This window comes from Cricetulus griseus, chromosome 3, assembly GCF_003668045.3.
Source record: "Cricetulus griseus strain 17A/GY chromosome 3, alternate assembly CriGri-PICRH-1.0, whole genome shotgun sequence".
In the NCBI taxonomy this organism is placed as follows: Eukaryota; Metazoa; Chordata; class Mammalia; order Rodentia; family Cricetidae; genus Cricetulus; species Cricetulus griseus.
In genome coordinates, this window is record NC_048596.1 from 102574367 (window position 1) to 102594762 (window position 20396).

Consider the following 20396-nt stretch of genomic DNA (forward strand, 5'->3'; position numbering starts at 1 on the left):
TGTTTTGCGAGACTAACAATAAGCAAGGTCTGTGCCCCAGCCGAACTGTAGGCACCTAGCTCAGAGAGCACTGGAAAGAGGGTCTGACCTTGACCCTCATTTGTTCCACAGTCCCTGCTCCTGGGAAAAGATGTCTGGCTGGAGCTGAGCCAGGGTTGAGTAACAAATTACTTCTCTCCAGCAAGTTCTGTCTCTGCTCTGACAAGCATTTCATACAAAAGGTCAGCCTGGCCATTGAGATGGGAGACAGGCACTGAATCTCTGAGAAGGAGTATGATGAGAATTCAGAAATGGTTGTGTTTCCTTACTGGGGACTGGCATTGGAAACTGCTCAACAGGGCACATTCAGTGAGATGTGTTTGCTTATCCAGGCATGAAACACACACACGCACAAATGTATAAGCACTCTGTTCCACCAGCACCAGGGCAATCTATTAACATGCACATTGCTGGAGGTCTCATTAGGCAGGCAGGTGACCTGGGCCTCTCTGGGCTTCTGCACCACCATTTCCCCTTTGCCTTGGGTCTTTTTTTTGCCTAAAGACATCAGAGTGGGGATGATGGAGGAGATATAACCCAGTATGGTTTTGCTTGGCAAAGAATCTATCTTCATTTTCATCAGATTAAAATACATTTTTCTCAATTACTTCCCTTTAATGATAATTAAGTAAAACATTTGCGTGTGTAGATTTGATCCAAAGCAATCCTTAATTGGCATGAAGGCAGCATGTGTTAAATAATCTTAGTAATAATAATAGCTAAAATTTATCGAGCACTTAGTAGGTGTCAGACATTGTGCTAAGTACCTCATGTTACATTTTTCTTATTTACTCTTTATTAAAATGCTTACTAGCTGGGATCCCATGGCTTATTCCTATTCATAGAAACTATTATTATAAATACTTTTAGCAGAGGAGTGAGACTCTAGAAGCTGAGGAGGAGCAATGTAGAGTGAACAGGATGGCAGACTAGGAAGAGCCAAGGGGTTTATTGTAAGTCCTAGTGTGTGCCAGGCAGATGGTAGGCATGCATCAGTCTTTAGCATGTAAGATGGGCCTCATATCCTGATGCCATGTCCACTATGGGTTTTGGCCCTTGGGTTCTTACCTAGGCCTGTACAGATGCTTTCTTGCTTTCCATTGTCTCTGAGATTGTCCTCTGTCCCCAAATAAAATAATAGAATGGCCTGACATCATCAAGAAACCTGAGTACCTGAATTTCTGGGACAATGGGGCCTTTCTCAGAGCAGGAGCTTGCAAAGGATGTCAGTGGGGATGGAGACACCACAGGGTTGGGGCGGGCAAAGTTGCTCAGGTCACAGCTGGGAATCTCATTCTCCTCATGTCTCATGATGATGGTTTCCATGACAAAGAAGCGGTCCCACGGTAGCCAGAGAGTATGCTCTTGTGTGATGAAGGGTGCCCGTTCGAATCTCAAGATGATGGAGATGCCTCCATTTGTGACCAGGTCAAAGCTGCAAGTAGGGACAGTAGCAACAGGAAGAAAAAGAAGAAGATGAGAACAATGAGATACAGGAAGGTGAGAAAAATCACAGGAAGGGCTTGAGTACTTGGTTGAGGACTACGTTAACATCCAGAGACTGGAGTGCAGCCACAAATAATGACAAGGACTCCAGAAACCACTAGTTGTTGCTATAAATTGATTGTCCAGGAGGGTTTACAGATACCAAATTAAGCACAGCAGCAGGAGATGTTTAGCAGGACCCAAGGCAGTTGGTGAGCCTCTGCTATGGAGCTCCTGGTGCTGTCGCTTGTCAGGACCAGAGCTCACTAAGGAGCCAGTAGGATGAGACTGAATAGGTATTACCTGATCATTGGGAACCCTGAATCCATGAATGACAGTGTGGCCATGAGTAAACCAGCCAGCCTCTTTGAGCTTAAACTTTCTCATCTACAAAACCTAAAGGTTCGTGTGGATTACTTTTCTGTATGTGTGCATATGTGTCCACATGTACTGACTGCATGTGTATGTATGGGCATCACAGGTTGATATGAGTGTCTTCTTCAATTGCTTCTGTGCATTATTATTATTATTGGTGTTGTTATTGGAAGCAGATCTCTCTCTCCTCTCTCTCTCTTTTATAATTAAAAAAAACCCTTTAGACAGGGTCTGTCTATAGTCCTGGCTGTTTTAGATCTCACTATTTAGACTAGGCTGGCTTTGAAATCAAAGAATCTCCTCCTCCTGCCTCCCAAGTGTTGGGGTTAAAGGCATGTCCAGGCATTGAGATAAGTCTCTTACTGAAACCAGAGCTTATAGTTTTGTCTGGACTAGTTGGTCAGTAAGTCCCTGAGGTCCATATGTCTCTACCTCCCAGCTTCTATGTGAGTGATGGAGTTCTGAATTTGGGGTTTCATGTTTGCATAGAAGCACCTTTCTCCACTGAGCCATCTGTCCATCTCTCAAATGGATTGTTCTTCAGTCCCAGGTAGCTAAGCAGTTTGAAACTTTGCAATTAGACCACAGTATCGTATAGTGAAAGGGGAGATGGAGGCCTGAGTGCCTGGCTGAGATGAGATCACTGTGATGGTGTGTGCAGAGCCAGTAGTCCAGCTTCTCTTATGACTCTGTGCTCTCCATTCCTTCCCTGCTCCAGACAGCTTCATACTGGGCCTCTTGTTTCAGGTTTATGTGTGAGAATGTAGGCAAGATCCTCCTTACTTTATCTTACTCCCAAATAGGACCTCCCTGCCCCGCCCTGAAACACATTAACAGTTGTCAGGTTCTGGTGCCTCTGTCCCTACCACCTTCTGAGAAACCTTGACAGGCATTTGCCCTTATAAACTGGTGATATGTACCTTTCAGTTTTGAAAGTTCAAGGAAGGTGAGTCCCCAGTTGCACACCTTAATGTTTCTGCCCTTTGGGTCAGCCCTGAAGGGAGGCTGGCTTCTGTTCTATAGACTCATACTCAGACCCTGGGTGAGCTCAGGCTATGGACACGGGGACTAGAAATCAAGATGTGGTACATATCCTGCAAGAAGGCTCTGCATAGCCAAGAACAATGCTTGGCTGTCACCTCAGGCCCTGTGTTTGGTGTGCAAGAGTCCAGCCCGGAGTTTTGTTCTTTCCCTAAAAAGATAGTTTGAAGTCATGCAGTAACTGAACCCATGGGAGGGATCTTAGTGGTCGTGTTCCCAAGTCTCTCCCAATGCAATGGACTAGTCACTTCTATAGATCACCATCAAGGGGCCATTAATTTCATACTTGCCCATATCCAGTTAGCAGGAGCTTGCTGCAGCCACAGGAAGACAGGCCCATCTTTGGATAATTCTGACAATTAGGACTTTAGTCTTTGGAACACAGCTGGGTCTCCCTCATTCTAGTTCTTGTTTATTGGGCTTGTTTTTATCTACTATGGTGACCTGAGACCAGTGGCTCTGTCTGCCAGCTTTCCTCCACTGTAGTATCACCTTGCACAAAGTCTTCTTAGGAGGTACATTTAGCTTTACAATTTTATTCTTTTGAGACAGTCTCTCTATGTAGATTAGGCTGGCCTTCAACTCAACTCTTCTGCTCCAGTCTCAAAGGACGTGAGATTTCATGTGTGTGCAATCATACCCAACTAGGGTACACTTGCAAAGCCGGTAGTCACCTTCTGAACAAGGCCTTGCTCAAGCAGAACTCTAGCTCCCTCCTAGGGGCCTGTTGTACCATGGAGACTCCTAAGAGCCCCCACTATAATACACTGTAATTGCTCCAGTGTGTGGGCCATCAATTTCTCTGTCCTTCCGGGGACAGGTCTATCCCTTCAGTTACAGAATGAATACATGAGAGTCACTGCCACTGCTTCTAAACTGACTGTCAAATGCTGTGAGTCCCTTCTTTCTTCAGCTACTGACATACATCAACTCTGTGACTACCTCTGTAGTTGGTTAGAGAACCTTCAGTGCAGGATGCCATCCTTACCCTGACCAACACTAGTTTGTAAAGCTATGGCTGCTGCTCCAGCTTGCCCGTTCCTTCCTTCTTCCATTTAACCATCCTGTTCCAGCAGCATCTGCTCATGGGAAATGATAACCCCAGTTTTGGGTCCTCAAACTCCTAAGACAGATTCTTCTCTCTTCGGGAACTTTCCACATACTTGGCTGCTCATGGCCCTTCCTATGCTCATGGCCCTCTCTATGCTCATGGCCTCTCTATGCTCATGGCCTCTCTATGTGAATGGCCTCTCTATGCTCATGGTCTTTATATGCTCATGACACCTTTAGAAGAAGTTAGTAAGTGATGGTGGAGAAACACCAGGGTGGACATTTATTGTAGTCCCAGAGTCCAGACTGTAGTTCTCCAGGAGAATACCCACAGTTTGGGGGAAACACTCACAGGACAGGCTGATATTCTTGCCACAGAACTAGTCAGTATCTATACTTTGCCAGAATGTTTTAAACAACCAAACAGAAAATTGGCCAAACTCACAAGCTGGGCTCAAGAGAGGCAGCGTGGAGGGAGGAAGGAAGGGAGGGGTGACAAACATGAAAAGATTCATCTTCAAGGCTGTGAGCAGCTCAGGGCAGCTGGCCATGGCAGGTGATGAGTGCAATGGGCTAAGGCCAGGCCTGCTCATCTGGCAGGGAAATCCTGTTATAGATGTGAGTGTAGACCTGACCCCAGAGGGAAGGCCTGGTTCTCAAATGGAGTCCATCTCTCACTGGTCCAAGTACCACTGCTTATATTACAGGTGAGTTATACCACCCTTCCAAGCCTCGGTTTCCCCATCTGTAAAATTAGGCTGATCATTGTAATCACTTGTCAGGGTTACTAATTAGCTAGATAGGTGATGGATGGGCAAGCCCTGGAATTCCCTGGGCATCACACACAGCACAACCCTATGTTTCAAGTCAATGAGCCTGACCTGTTCCCCTTGTTAGGAGGTCTCTTAGTTTTTCTTCATGACTTGTATTTTCCATCTTTTAAATGATCTTTTTGGGTAATTTCTCTGTTACTATTTTCTGTGTTTGAACTACTGTTAAAATTTGAAGTCCTGTGTGTGTGTGTGTGTGTGTGTGTGTGTGTGTGTGTGTTGGGGGGTGTGAAGTGGGTGGGGAACAGTGAGAGTGTCATGGTGTTGCCTGGAAAGTGAAGATTACATAGGCGACTCAGATGCAGCCTAGGCCTTCAGTGCATTTTCACTCATTCCCACCTCCTCACTATCTTTAGCCTTATGGCGTCTCCTATGTATCCAGGGGTAAGAGAAACTGAGTCAAGGGAGGAAGGAGGGGAGGGTCAGATGCATACACCAGAGGGAGTTTCAGACACTATGGGGACAAGTGATTGCTTTCCCATACATTATGATGTCTATGGTGGAAAGAGCGTTTTTTGCCCCACTGTGCATGGGCAAGAACTGATTTGAAATGCACTTTCTAAGCGGCACCCTTTCTGGCTATGTCACAATGTTAGAGGCTGAAACATCCCTCAGCATATAATGCCCCAAGAAGCAATAGATATGGCTAGCATAGCACAAACAGGGAAATCATAGCCCAGAAGGCCAAAGAATGGGTGATTGCTAAGGTCACATGTAGGACTACTATGGCATGTTTCATGGACCTAGTCTAAGCAAGCCCAGAGGTCCTACTGACTGACAGTTTGTTCTTTCATGGGGCAAGTTTCATGGCAAAAAGAGCAGTCTGAAAAAGCTCCATATTTGGTGACTGTTCCCCTGTGGGTGGGAGTGTTCTAAGAATATTCGTGGCCTAGGATACCCACAGCTGCCATTTCTGTATTATCCCAAACCTGGAGACAGACATAGTGAAGAGGGAAGCTCCTTCCTGCCCTGGTGGGTGTCTGCTGAGGGGCTTCTGGACAGAAACTGTGCAGGACGGGGAGCAGTAGCTTGCTTCCTGGGGACTGGCACAGACCTCTTCCAGCTGGGTCATTGCCACTGCCATGGAGGAGGGGAAGCTCCCCACACCGGGCTTGCCAAGCTGTCTAGGAGGCACATGTCTCCAAACAGATGAGTCCTGCTTCATTATCACCTCGGCTGGGACATGCTCACATCTGATATTGGATTAAAGAGGTGCTAAAATCAATCAGGCTGGAGCATAATTTCTAACACAGAGTGAAGAATCAACCTTATGGGCCCACGCTCAGCCAGATGGACTGACACCACCTGATTTCATTAAAAATAGAGGACTTATCACCACTGACAGGCTAAATATTCCATTTGCCTTCTTTTTTTTTCTAAAATATTTGTGCTACTATCTCCTTGTTATTCAATAATTCATCATAATTTGTAATTTTAACGTCCACTATTTATTTACTTACTATGTGTCACATTAGGAAGTGAATCCTAGTGTGTGGCAGGAAATCATGGTTTATTTATTTATTTTTATTTTTATTGTTTTCTTTTGTTTTCCGAGCCAGGGTTTCTCTGTAGCTTTGGAGGTTGTCCTGGAACTTGTTTTGTAGACCAGGCTGGCTTCGAACTCACAGAGATCTACCTGCCTCTGCCTCCCAGTGCTGGGGTTAAAGGCATGTGCTACCACCGCCTGTTGAAATCATGATTTAATAAACACATACTATGTGCTAGGTGATCCCTCATCCATTGTACTATCCTATCCATTCCTCTAATTCTCACACCCAGTTTATAAGACAGATAGTGTTAGAATCATGTTATAGATGAAGAAGCTGAGGGTTGGGGAGGCAATATTTGTCCAAGCATACTCTAGTCATTTCGGGAGATCCAGGGCCATCAAGGAAACCCTAGCTTTATTTCATACTGCTTATGGTTCTCAGGGGAATTAAAAGGCCAGAATTTGCTATCACCCAAACAGCTTCCATTGAAGCAACTTGTAAGCAGTTGAAAGGTAGAAGCTATACAATGAGAATGGTTAGATTCTGGGAGCCATCTGATCCATTATAAAGTAGCCTATGTGACAGTATTCACACGAGGAGCAAGATAAGCAGCCCTGTGTTTATGTGAGAGTCTCATGAGAAGGAAGTGCGTAGTCTACAGCCAAAGGGACAGAGGTAAGAGTCGGGCACAGGTCTCAATAAGACAGTAAGCTGCAGATCTGGGTGTGAGAAGGTAGGCTGCCTGGGTCCAAGTCTGAGCCCTGTCCACATAACCAATCCTTGGTTGCAAGACCACAGGCTCTAACTCTCCATGGTCCACAAAAGGTCTCCTACCTGCCATCTTGCCTGCTGATTGTGTACCCAAAGAGAGGGTTATTGATGAAACTGATGTTCACACCAACCAGTGGGGTCCCATCTGATGTCATCACTTGTCCACGAATGACACATGCATGCCTGTGGGAAGAAAAGGGGGAAAGCATGAAGTACCTTTCATGGTCAACAGGGAATCCCTAGACATCATAGCCAGAAGGCTGGTCATTTAGACACGCCTTACATTCAGGAGCCCTGGGTGTTCACTTCCGATAATAATCTATCACCTCTCAAGATATCAAACTGTCATTGAGAGAATCACTCTCAGGAAATGTTTTCCAATATCTCACTCCAACATTATTTTTCTAAGGCCATTATTTGATATAAGGAGAGAAAGCTGATTCCAGGGAACAACACAGTATAGTTAAGATGGGACTACAGAGTAAGGTGCCCTAGGTTCAAATCCCAGATTTGCAACTTCCTAGATGTCTAACATATGCAGGTATGTAACAGTTCTTTGAGCCTCATTCTTGCTTGTTCGTTTATTTGTTTCATCTTGGTACAGAGTAAGTGACAATGACCATCATCACATTATTGGAAGGCAGGATACAAGGAAGAGATGGGGATGGAGGGGTGTGCCTCCTTTCACCTGGCATTAAAAAGAGGATAGATGATAGCATCTCCTTGGGGTGTCTCCTTAGGAACCTGCCCCCACTTCCAGCCCTGACTCCCATCCCCACTTGTTCCCTGTACTCTAGACAACAAACCATGTGCTTTCCCTGCATTTGCCAGGAGAATGCTGTGTGTGTGTGTGTGCGTGTGTATGTGTGTGCGTGCGTGTGAGCGCATGTGTGTAATGTTCTCCCATCTGCCTAAAATGTCATTCTGCATGTACCTCCTCCCAACATTCCCATCCCTCAACACCTACTTCAAAGGAAGTCTCTTCTATTAAGGCTTTCTTGATGTTCCTGCTCACAACCCATACCTCACTCCCTCCAAACCTCACACAGATGCTTTGGTACCTTGCCAAACTGCACATCCCTCTCCTCTCCACCTAGGTCTCAGGTGGTGTGAGGGCACACCAAGGTGTTCTCCATAGTGCAGTGCCTGGGCCATAACTAGCAAGTACTCGCTCACAGTGAAAACCAAACCAAACCAAACCAAAAACGGGGGATTGAGCAAATGAACAGATGATTTGCCATCATGTAGAACGATGGTTTGTATGTATTTCAGAAATAGAATCATTTTATAGATGACATTTTCTAAGGACCTCAAAGTAGGAAGCAAACCAAAAGAAGACCTGCCCTAGATGCAATGGTGACAGAATCTCTCCTTGCCTTGGGTGGTGCCAAAGGAACCATCTGGAAGTTGCCAGGATCCTTTCCTTTTTATAAAGAGGGGCTATCTTATTATTTGCTGGAAAGCCACTAGGAAGGTAGTGGCAGCAGAAGGCTGCACTCCAGGCCTTGCATTTCTAGGCCCAGATACACTGGTGTTTTCCTGAGCAATTTGTGGAATGAAGGTGTGAGTGAATTCACTCCTGACTGAATGCTCTGAGAGACCAAGGCACTATGGACACAGCCATTGATGACAGGTGTAGGGCAAAAATGCAGGTACTGTCGCTCACATTCTCTCCATTCTCCTAGTTCAGGAACTATTTTTCCTGGCCTATGGAAGAGCTTCTGATAAGGCCTGTGGGCATCTATGAGAAAAAGAATCTCAAACTTGATCCCATCTTTATTAGGCACCCAGATCCTTACTTCCCTCAAGTGATAAGCTTTTCTCTGTTTGATGAGAAAAGCAATTAACACCAGGCTTGCAAGCAGCTGGTCTCACTAGTGTCAGCTTGTCCTTTCTGAAGGCAACAACAACTACCCACAATGCACTACAAGCCTCACCCCTCCCACCCCATCCCACCTCACCTCACCTCACTCTGCACAATCTGGCTAGTGCTAATTCAGTCAGTAGTTTCCTTCCGAGGCCCTTGGTCTAAATGCAATTACATGGCAACCCAGTTAAGCAGACGAGGCTCAGCGAAGACTTGCAGTCCTCTTCTGAAGGTCTCTCAATGTATTTATGTGAAATTATCTTTCCACTAATGGGAAGGATTTATTCCATCAATTGCATTCAGCTGGTACTGAGAGAGGCTTTCTTTAATGGAGGACAATTGAATTTTGTATTGCTGGAACTTTGTCCTTCCAGTGAATTACTAACAGATCTCAGCGCCTGGTCCTGGCTACTCTCCAGGCTCCTGACATGCACCGTACCTTTAGATTCTGCCTGGATGGTAACCAGCCCTCTGAGGGTGGTTTCCTTCATGGGGCTGCCCTGGCTGCCCCCACCTCATGCTCACGCAGACCAGCATCCTCTGATTGATCTCTCTTTTGGGGATTTCCTGGTTGTTGGGAAACATTAAATCAGCACCATTTGGCTATCGTTTAGTCTTCGTTTGGCAAACCAGAGCAGATGTAATGTTAGTGCAGGCTCCTGAAGATTCTGCTTTTGATTCTGGAGAAGATTAAGTTGACTCACCAAGCCCCTCCAGGCCACTGAGGCCTCATGGCAAGACACACATTTGGCTCAGAAACCAAGTCCTAGAGGAAAACACTTCCATTCTCTTTGTGTTCAACCACGGGTTTTCAGTTGTCAAGAAAACCCTGTTTAACATTAAGACCCCCTTCCTGCAACAAAAGGGGATAGGTAAGTCACTTTGTGGCGGCCTCTGTATGTGTTTCATGCTATGTGCTTTTGTCTAAGGAGGTTTGAAAAGATGTGAGTGCAAGATTTCCCAATGATTTCCCCTTATGTATTAATTCAATGGATATGACCAGTGGGGTATTGGTAAATGTTTAAGGATAGATGAGAGAGTGAGAGTGAAAGAGATTAGGAAAGGGAGAGGGTGAGGGAGAGGGGCAGTTGTAATTTGTAGTATTTACCCTGTGGTGCATATATCCCCATCATGGCTGAATTCAAGCTACTAACATGACACCACTGAATATAGCCTTGGGAAGAAATACACAGTAGTATACTAATATGTAGTATTTCTATCTCAGGGTTACTTTAGTCTCAAGCTCAAAAGCAATGATAATTATAAAATATAATCAAATCCTTAGGAAGTCATAGGTTTTGAGTATAATCCTCTGATATAATTCAGTTTTATATAGTTTAGATTTTTTAAATTGAAATTGAAATTTTTATTTTATGTGTCTGAGTGTTTAGCCTGTATGTATGTCTGTGTACCACATGCATGTCTGGTGCCCATGGAGGTCAGAAAAAGACATTGAGACTAGAGTTATAGAGTGTTGCATAGCACCATGTGGGTAATAGGAATCACACCTGGGTCTTGTAGGGAAGAAGCCATATCTCTAATTTTAAATAATGGCTGTTTATCAATCAGCGTACCAAATTCCTAAATAATTTAATGATTGGTTCTTTTTTTTTTTTAATAAACAGGGTTTCTCTGTGTAGTCTTGGCTGTCCTGGAACTCACTCTGTAGACCAGACTGGCCTCTAACTCAGAGATCAACCTGCCTCAGCATCCAAAAGGCATGGGCCACCACCACTAGGCTAATAATCACTTCTTATGAGCCCAAATGAGTTGGTGTTTACATTTTCCTGGGACACTGACCTCATACTGAAAGTCAGGCTTCATGTTGTGGATGGGGCTAAGATACAATAGCTGCTTCTTTGACAGTAAAACTCTACCTTGTCAAGAAACTACTGACCAGAGGTGAGAATCATTGTTACTATGGGTTTCCCAGTTAGCTCATATCAAAATCCTGTGCTAAGTTAGTTTTTTTTTTTTTTCTCAACTAGGGTCATCTAGGAAGACAAAACCTCAATTAAAAAAAAAGTCTCTATCAGATTGGCCTATATGTGAGTCTGTGTGGCCATTTTCATGCTTAATGACTGATGTGGGAGGGCCCAGACCACTGTGGGCAGCACTGCTCCTAGAAAGGTGGTCTTGGGGTCTGGAAGAAAGCAGGCTGAGCAAGCCATGGGGAGCAGCATCCTTTCTCTGGGTCTCTGCTTCAGATCCTGTCTCTAGGTTCTTGCCTTGACTTCCTGCCCTCAAGCCCTTCATGAAAGACTATGGTGAGGCATGTAAACAAAACAAACCTTTTCCTCCTCAAGTTACTTTTCAATCATGGAATTTTATAACAGAAGTAGAAAGCAAGCTAGGATGATGTCTCCTATTTTCTCTTTGGTCACTTTCTTGGGATAACAGAGGTTGGAGGTCTTATTTTCTAGTCATCCTTAGAGTCTCCTCCACTGTCATCACTTCAGTAAGGCTGTCACCAACTCTTCTTGGTCCAATTAATCATCCTTTCCTCTGGGCTCCTCTATACCTTATGATTATCTCTCCAAGACTTTGATTGTCCCATGATCACACCGTTCACTTTTACAAAGCTGTCTCACATGTCTGGGGCCATGACTCCAGGAGGTAGAGCAAGCATGGGATGCAGCTTCCTGCTAGTTGGGTGAATAATGACCAAGAACTTGAAACTCAGAGAGAAACTATTTGCTCAAGGTCACCCAGAGATTAGCTTGATTGGCTTAGTTCTCACTTTTTAATCCTTGTCGTGACTGCTGTGTCATACATCTATAGTCACAATAATCCCAGCTACCTCCTATGAGCCAGGCACTGTGCTAGGTGCTAGAGTTACTGAGATATATGAATTCCAGTTCCTGGTTACTTGCTAGAGCTCACAAAAAACATTTTGAAATGCCCTAGTGTGTTTGTCCCTGTTATCAGAGTGTCAACACATGGAATTAGCATATGTCAGGCAGCTGGGACACAAAACAAGCAATTAGGCTGGTTGAACCCTGCCAGGAGGCGGCACTTCTGCCAGGCCAGCAGGGCTGGTGTCACACATACTGGCATTATTCCAACTATACACTCAGTGCCTGAACAAGGTGCCCTTGCTGGTGGCAATGAGATCTGCCCGATTGCTTCCTGAGGCCAGAGGCCAGGCCTGGGAAGAGAAGAATCTGCCAGAGAGACAACAGATGGATTGCTACCCAGCCCTCCATCACTCATAATGGAGCAGATAAAAAAAAAAAAAAACAACAACAACAAAAAAAACAAAACAGGCTGGGCTGTCACTCAAGGGAAAAAGAGCAGAAAGAACTGTGGCTGGGAAGTCACAGTTCCTTGTTATGATCTGGAGAGTCACCCCACTTCTGAGTCTCCATCTTTTCAGCTGTTAAGTCTCCTGAAGGTTTCCCCAATCCGGTGTAAAACAGAATCTAATGTGTGTCTAACAGCTGGGGGGTTTGTTTTTCCAAAGAGTTTTGATAGTTTTTACCTGGTGCTACTCGACCCAGTTCAAGCGGTTGTCAGAACAGGGGGCTGCAGAATCTTAATGGGTTCATAACATTCTTGCCTCTGAGCTGTTCCCACTGTCTTCCACTGACACTGCTCCCTGGAAATCTGCCTGCTCATCTTTCAGACTCAGCCAGAGCATTTACCAAGCAGTGGCCACATTCCTGCCCCTCTGGGCTACTTCTGTTGAAAACAAGTCACACTTATTCCTAAAGTGGGTTAAACCCCATGTAGACAGGACCAACACATTTCTCTCATGCACTGGGCATGGCTGATGCTCATTTTTAGTAGGAAGAGGAAAACATCTTTCAAGGGACTGTCCTAGAATTTGAATGTGTGGCATGGCATAAGCTCTTAATAAATTATTTACTGAATCAAGAGATGAGATGCTTCTCTTGCTGAGGGTGAGGGTGGTGCCAGAGGACCTTGAGCCATTTGACCTTAATGGGGATGGGTTTAGGGACCCCAGGCAGAAAGCACTGAAACTTCTTCCCAAGGTAGGGATTCCTGTCCTTTGATGGTTCACTTGGCTTCTGCATGTACCTGTTGTTTGAAACACTTAACAAAAAAATGCTAGGAATGAGCTAGGTTTGGGGTTTGCTGTTTGAAGTATAGTGTACAAATAGATAAAGGAAATGTTAAGTGAAGGGAGAGAATCTGAAACTCCTTTTTTCTTTTTTGGTTATTCAAAGAAAATAGCTCCTATTCAGGGTATTGGAAAAACCATTAGGGATCTAGGTAGCAAATACTAACTGCATGCTTTTCCTGCCTTACAGTGTTTGCTGCTCCATGCTGCTATTGGTTATGTAAATCACCACACTGCATAAGGCACTTTAAGTGGATTTATATGCCTGACTTGTACAAACTCTTAAACCGTCTTCTGTGAGCGCCTGCTGACTGAATGGGATTTTTCCAGCACCAACCACAATTTATCTGAAGTCTGTAAGAGATGTGTCTACAGTCATACTGCTTTTAAAGGAGGCTGGGCTCCAGGCCCAGGCCAGGCTGCTCTCAGCCAGTGCTCTGTAGCGTGAAGCCTCCTTGTGTGTTGTGCTATGTTGTGTGGCATTAACGAGCTGGTTAGAGCCAGCTGGATATGTTGAGTGTGGCAGCATCTTGCTGTAGAGATTTTTGAACTATAGATGCTGAACTTGGAACACGCGAGATTCAGCCGAGAACAGATGCCTCTACAATTTACAAGTCTATGACCTTGACTTCCTGATTCAGTTTCTCTGGGCCTCAGTTTTTCAAGTTCTAAAACAAGGGCCACCAACTGAGTCCCTCTGCACTATGGTTTGGGAGTTGAAGGTAGAAACTTAAGCACATCACTACTTATAGAAAGTAATCCTAGCAATGCCTGACAAAAAGCACGGGATGCTGAATGTTTTGTGTTAGTTCTGCCTATAAGCGTCAGACAGCTGTTGGGTTTCTGGGTATTTTATCTCACTGAATCTTCAGAACAACCTAGTGGGAATTAGGAACCTCATGGTACAGAGAGGAGCGAGTCTCCTTTGTCTAAGGTTATTTGTTTGACTCACAGAAGAACTTGATCTAGGTCCCCTCTCCCTGTGCACTAAATTGTCTCCGCATCACCATGGCCTCCTCTGCTAATGCTTCCTGTGATGGACAAGGAGGAACATGCTTAGGCTGCAAAGCAAACAGGGATGGTAATTCCTTTTGAAATCAATAAAGGGATGATCAAGTGGCCGAGGAGGAGTTGTTAGCTGCTCATCAGGATGATGTGAGCCGTTGCTGCCTGCATCCTCAATTGAATCCACCTTGTTGCTTTATCATCATAAACATTCATTTCAATGTGGGGAGGGATTTTTAAAAACCAACATGAATAATATATTACGGCTGACATTTTGGAGGAAGCAGGATCTTTATCTTTTTCCATCTTCCAGTAGGTAATTTATCATTGTCTTTCTTTCCTTTTTTTCCCTCTTTGGTAACTTATGGGGTAGCCTGTCAGCTCAGTTTGTTTTGAAGGAGCAGGAGTGTAATTCAATAATAAATTCACTCAGAGGCCAGCTGTCAGGAAGCTGGTGTTTATCTGAAGTTCATTAGGAGATCCCTATGGCTCAGCATCTTGGAAGATCTTGGTGGCTGTCTGAGGCCTGGGACAGAGGTCGGGCAGGAGTCTGGGATGGGGAGTGGATGCCCATCTGTAACTCGGTGGCACCAACACTTGGGTGTAGTTTATACTTGGCAGTGGACTGGTCAAAATAATATCACATGTAGGATCATTTGTTTTTTTTTCCATTACTTTTCCCTTTTTAAACTCTCATATTTAAAATTTGTGAAAACTTTGCATTTTACTTAGGGATATAAAAGAAATTCTGAAGGCTTAAGACCCATGATGGTTATTTCCTCTATGTTTAGAGATGACTTTGAGTCTTGAGTCAGACACAATGCTTTAGCATGGTTGTGGATCTTTCTGGGTCCCTGCCCTTACGTTCCCTTTCTGGTCGCCATCTACAGTGTGTTTCCTGTGCTTACCATGCTCATTTACTTGACTTCCTAAGCCCGTCTTGATTTCAAATGTTAGAGCATGCCTCCTAAAGAATGCCACCATAATTATCTTCCATCTCCATTAAAATCCTCTATTTTCTGATTCCCTAGAAACTCATACTGTTCCCTATCTTGGTTTCTCAATCTAGCATGCATTTCTAATTGCTGTGTGACTGAAACCCATAGGAAGTAATCCAGCTTTCCCTACAGCACTCATTCACACACATATCCACAAATACACATATGCACGCACATTTCACATACCCTCACATGTCCATGCACTCTCATGTACACACATGCTCACACATCCACACATTCCAACTCACACCCCTTATCATTTTGGGTCTTTCTCCTCTGGGCTCACCATGTTCTATCAGCTGAATCTCATAGCATCCTGTCCACATCTATCTTCTGACTGAGTGAGCTGACAACCAGCAAGACTTGTCAACGTCATGTCCTTTCTCAGACCTAGACAGGGTTCTCAAACGCATTCTCAACCTAGATTCAACTAGCTTTGGGTGGTTATTCTGTCAGAACATCTTGTGTAACAAGTAACTACTCATGGAGGTTCTTTCTGCCCTTCATTAAGATTCTCAAACTTCTTAGTCCTGCTCAGACACCTGCACAACCAAAAGAGGAAATTGCTCTGCCTTGGGGGATTCCAGGAGATACTTGGGCTATTGTCCCTTTCTTGGCTGTCTGATTCCATGTTCCATAGTCTACGACCTATTTTCTTTCCTTTCTGCTTGGACAGCTGGAGACCCTTCTTCCATCTGAGACCTCAGTAGCTCCTTCTCTCTCACTCAAGTCTCAATAACAAGTGCCTTCATCATATTCACCTACGACAACATGTAAGGGCAGCTGGTGGTCTGGGTATCCTGGTCAGGAGGGACAATGGTATTTATACTACCTAATCTGATGATGGTGGTGCCTAGGCTTGAATCCTAAAGGCCTACCACTTTAGGATCCCCTGAGGTTATTGAGGGCTCTATCACTTTGTGTGGTCATTATACTTGCAGTGGAAGAATGTCAGAGCTACTGTCTTTGTTAAACCTATGCTGAACATGTGGTTTAGCCAAGCATTGTATTGGGCTCTGGGACACTGATGAATGGTGACATGGTTTGGATAGGAGGTGTTTTCTAAAAGAAGCTGGTGCTGAAGTCTCAGGCCTTAGCTAGTGGATCTAATCCATAGGAGGTGACTGTTTCACAATGGCTCTAGCCTAACTGATGGATGGATCCACTGAAGGAATCATAATAATTTCCCACATTATTGGAATGGTGAAAACCGCAGGAAGTGGGGCTCTAGTTAGAGAAAATAGGTGACTGAGGGGCACATTCTTGGGGCCATTGTCCCAGGTCACTTCCCCAGTCTCTCTCTGCTTCCTGGCTACCATGCAGTAAACACCTTTGTTCCACCACACACTCTTGCACCCTGATGCACTGCCTCAATACAGGCCAACAGCGAGGGAGCAAGCCATCCATGGACTGAGACCTCTAAACTGTGAGCCAAGACAAACCTTCCCTCCCTCTAAGGTGTTCTTATAGGTGTCTGCTGACACAAAAGTAACTTCAGCAGGAGGCTAGGGAGGCCTTCCCTGTTCTTCATCCTTCTCTGAAGTGCTTCTGCCTTATCTCTGAATCACCCTGGTGCTTTCTTCCATGGAGTCCAGCCTCCCTTCCTGAGGAGCTGTGGCCTACCCCTCCTTATTCCATTATTTCCAGCACCATATGGGGTATTGTATAGAAGTATGAGAATGGTATCCCTATCATATAGCTTCTTGAGTTATGTATCTCTTTGAATGCTTTCCTGCTTCATACCAGGCACAGGATGGCTGCTGAGGAGAGGCCTGTACTGTGATAATGGCTTGTTTACTTCCATCTCTCATAGAGGTCCAGCCAGTTCCAAGCAGTGACCTTGAACCCCTCACTCTGAATCTCTCCAGGCCTGACACCTGCCAGTGAATCTGCACAGTAAAGGAGTTACCCTCTGAGGCCTGCCATCCCTACCGGACTCAGAAGGACTGTGGGGTGACATCTTGGAAGCTGTTGAATGAAATCACAGTCAAACTATGCAACTTGTGATACAACATATAGGATGTCAGGATGTGAGTTAGGCACAGGCTTATTACTGTTACACATGAGGCAGGCCTGTCTGTCCATCAGCTGCACCCTGGAGAAGTGTCTCTGGTTTCCTCACTAACAAGGATCCTGATGTCAGTTGGCTGGCAAGAATACAGCCTTTTCTTATCCTCAGGTAGTGATCCAACAGTCTAAACCCATTTCTCCCTGTATAGTGGCTGAACTTTTCTGGAGAGTGGTTGATTCTCAAGCTTTGCTTCCAATTAAGACAGTAGAGCTGGCAGCTCTTAACACCATCGCCTCCATCATCAAGCTATTAGATAATTATCTGAGGTGTTTCTGGGTGGCAGGTGCTTCGGGTTGAGCCTTTGTGTACTTTTTTTCCATTTAATTTTCCAGGCAACTCTCTGACACACACATTACTCACCCAGGCTCTCAGATGAGGAGACTGGACCTTTAAAAGCATAAGATTTTTTTCTTTCCCCCAGGTTATACAGTAAGGAAAAGGATGCAACTGCCCTTTTGTCCAGGTCTGTCTATTTGCAAGGCTTGTCCTAGTTTGTGATATGCTACCACTATAAAAGCCATCATCTACTGATCTGTTAGGTGCCAGGCTCAGCCTGTAACCAGGAGGACAGCCAGGGGACATGTGTTTTTGCTGGTACAGAGCAAGCTGGCATGAATAGGGCACCTCCTAAACAGATCCTTTATTTTAATCTTTTCTATGGCTGCTGTGAACTATTTACTATATTTCATGCATGCTTGGCTTGTGGTAAAGCCAGGAAGGAAACACTGAGCCTTCCCCATTACACTTACACCACCCTCTCACACAAGAGGAAAGAATAAAACAACTTGAGCTGGGTAGCAGACTCCACTTCATCCCAATCGCACAAAGAAGGGTTTTACCTCTAGACCCATTTGAGACCATGTAGTAGGCACCTGAAGCTTTGTGTTTCTGATGACTGGTCACCAAGGCTTATTTGACAGAGGGATGTTTGGGGATCCATGGTGATTGATGGCTATTTCTTCTGAATCTAGATCAGCAAGGAGCAGGGGCATACTGATTCAGGCAAGTGCCAGGAGAGAGGGATTTCATACTAACATTTTGAAACCTTCCATTATCTACTCATTTGTAGAACAAATACCATATTCCAGGCCCTTCTTGAAGTGTCACAGGTTTGGAGAGATGAATAGTTTCTGCCTTCCAAGTGTCTGGAACTTAACTGAAAGTAACAGATGTGTAAAAAGGATCTAGGAGCTGTCTTCTCCAGCTTCTGCTCCCCACCTCCAGTGTGGTGTCTGATAGGAGATTTAATCCTGCAGGACACTGAATCCTCCATATAAAACCAAGTAAACTATATAATGTGTTCATCTGCCCCCCTTCCCTCCATTCTTCCTCTTTTCTCCTCCCTCTGCTTCCTCCATTCCCTTCCTTTCTCCCTTTTAATTTTTCATTCTTCAAGGCAATTTATGTGCACATATATTCTTGAGCAACTACTGAGTGCTCTAATGAGTGAGATGCAGGATTTGCCTGGAGAACACGGATTAGAGGGGTGGTAGACATAGGATGACTCATTTTATTCTGTCCCTCATCAGAGCTATGTACACAGGGGTGGCAGAGCCAGGAGCTGAAGTGGAGTTTAGCTTCGGATCTTCCGCTAGCACAGGCATCTCAAGTCCATGCAAGCCTTCTGTACTGGAGAAGCCGTGCCGAGAACCCAGTGCAGGTCCCATGGCATCTCATAGAGCTTAAGCAGTAGGCTCAGCATGTCACCAGGAAGACACCCTGGGGGCATATTCCTGCTGGCACAGAGCAGGTTGGCTTGAATAGGGCACTCCTTAAACAGAACAGCTACAGGCAACTGACAAACCATAGCCCTAATCGGATGCCATATGGGCTGGTCATGAAAGGCTGAGCAAGTAACATTTTCCTTGGTAGAAATATTATTTATATCTGCAGTTGATTAAAAGAACTCACGCCAGGGGAAGGCCCACAAAGCGTATACACAAAAATCACACAATTGAATAAGATAGCAGCAGCTTCCTGCCTAGAAACAAAAGCAGCAGCTCTGGCCAAGAAATGTCATTTTTTTTTCTCACTCTTGCTGTTCCTGGCTCTAGCATGTGACTGGACTTGCGCATGTGGAAAAGCCACCATGTCCCTTTTGGGGTATGTTTAAGAATGTGCCCTCTAATGTATCCACATAAGTGGTGCCCAAGAGCACCTCCTCCCTCTGTGTCCCTTAGCACCCTTGCCACATACTTTTGGTCAAGCATATCATAACTATATTCATTCATAGCTCAGTGAACAGGATGTTCTACTCATTTCTGCCATCCTAGCACTGGACCTGGCACAGAGTAGGTCTCAGTGAGAAAACATTCACCGGATGACACAAATGTCAAAGAAAGAATGTGTGGACACGTGGCCTGGGGTGCAGCAACGGTCCCTGCCTCCAGGTTAGTAAAGCCTTCCATCAGCTATGAGGGCAAACAGTGTCAAAGCCCTTCAGCTCATGTGGAGACCACAGGATCAGAAAGAGCTGACTGCAAAGTGGATATTGATCCAAGATTCCCCTCAGACCTTTGATTTTTCACTCTCCCCATCTATCACCCAGTGGGAGCAGCCCTCGGACAGCAGTTTTGTCAGTGTGGGTACCGAAGGCTGCTTCTTTGCCTCTCTTGCAAACACATTAGAACCTCCAGGGCCCACCCACCCTCTCAGCCTCCTCACACCCAGACATGACTCAATTTCCCTCCAAGAGCTGCTGCTGGAGCTGAGCCCCATGGACTCACCCTCCATCAAAGGGGTTCTCCCCAGGGATGATATGTGTGCTGTCCCTGCCCACGAGGAACTTGATGCGGTCGTAGAAGGAGTGTAGGTTCTGCTGGGATACAGGGGCCTGTGTCTCTTGGATGATGTCCAGAGGGTCCGGAGAGCCTAGGCACAGTGGGTTGACATGGCAGAGGGGCTGGAGGCAGCAGTCAGGGTCCATGCAGTCCACCAAGCCATCTGCAGGGGTAACAGAGCATGTGGTTTATACAACTATGTTCAATCAGGCATCTTTGCCTATCTTTCCCTCACTGGCAAACTTCAAATGCAGACAGAAGCTAAGGCTATTTCTGAGCACAGGAAGATCCAGGTACTTCAGAAGCTTCTGGCCCTAGCCTTTCAGTCTAATAGGTTAGACTTATCTAATACAGATAAGTAAGCATATGGTGTGTACATTGTTTTTCCTCTTCTAAAGAGATAGTGGGAAGAATTTATGGGAAAGCTCAGAGGAGAGAGAATGCATGGCCATCAGAGATGCTGAGCCAAAATGCTAGTGTTTAGGGAAAGCAGCAAAGGATGAGGCTTCG

General features: G+C 45.2%; 1 protein-coding gene across 5 annotated transcripts in view; it reads right to left on the minus strand.

Moving 5' to 3' along the window:
- The window catches only part of Tenm4 (teneurin transmembrane protein 4), a 719910-nt gene that overhangs the window by 63710 nt on the left and 635804 nt on the right, over nt 1-20396 (minus strand). For all 5 annotated transcript variants that reach the window (XM_027407666.2, XM_027407667.2, XM_035442393.1 and 2 more), the window contains 3 exons: nt 19833-20049; nt 7145-7264; nt 1213-1474 (listed from right to left, as the gene is read on the minus strand). In XM_027407666.2, the coding sequence (XP_027263467.1) occupies nt 1213-1474; nt 7145-7264; nt 19833-20049 (599 nt within the window). The remainder of the gene's footprint in view (nt 1-1212; nt 1475-7144; nt 7265-19832; nt 20050-20396) is intronic.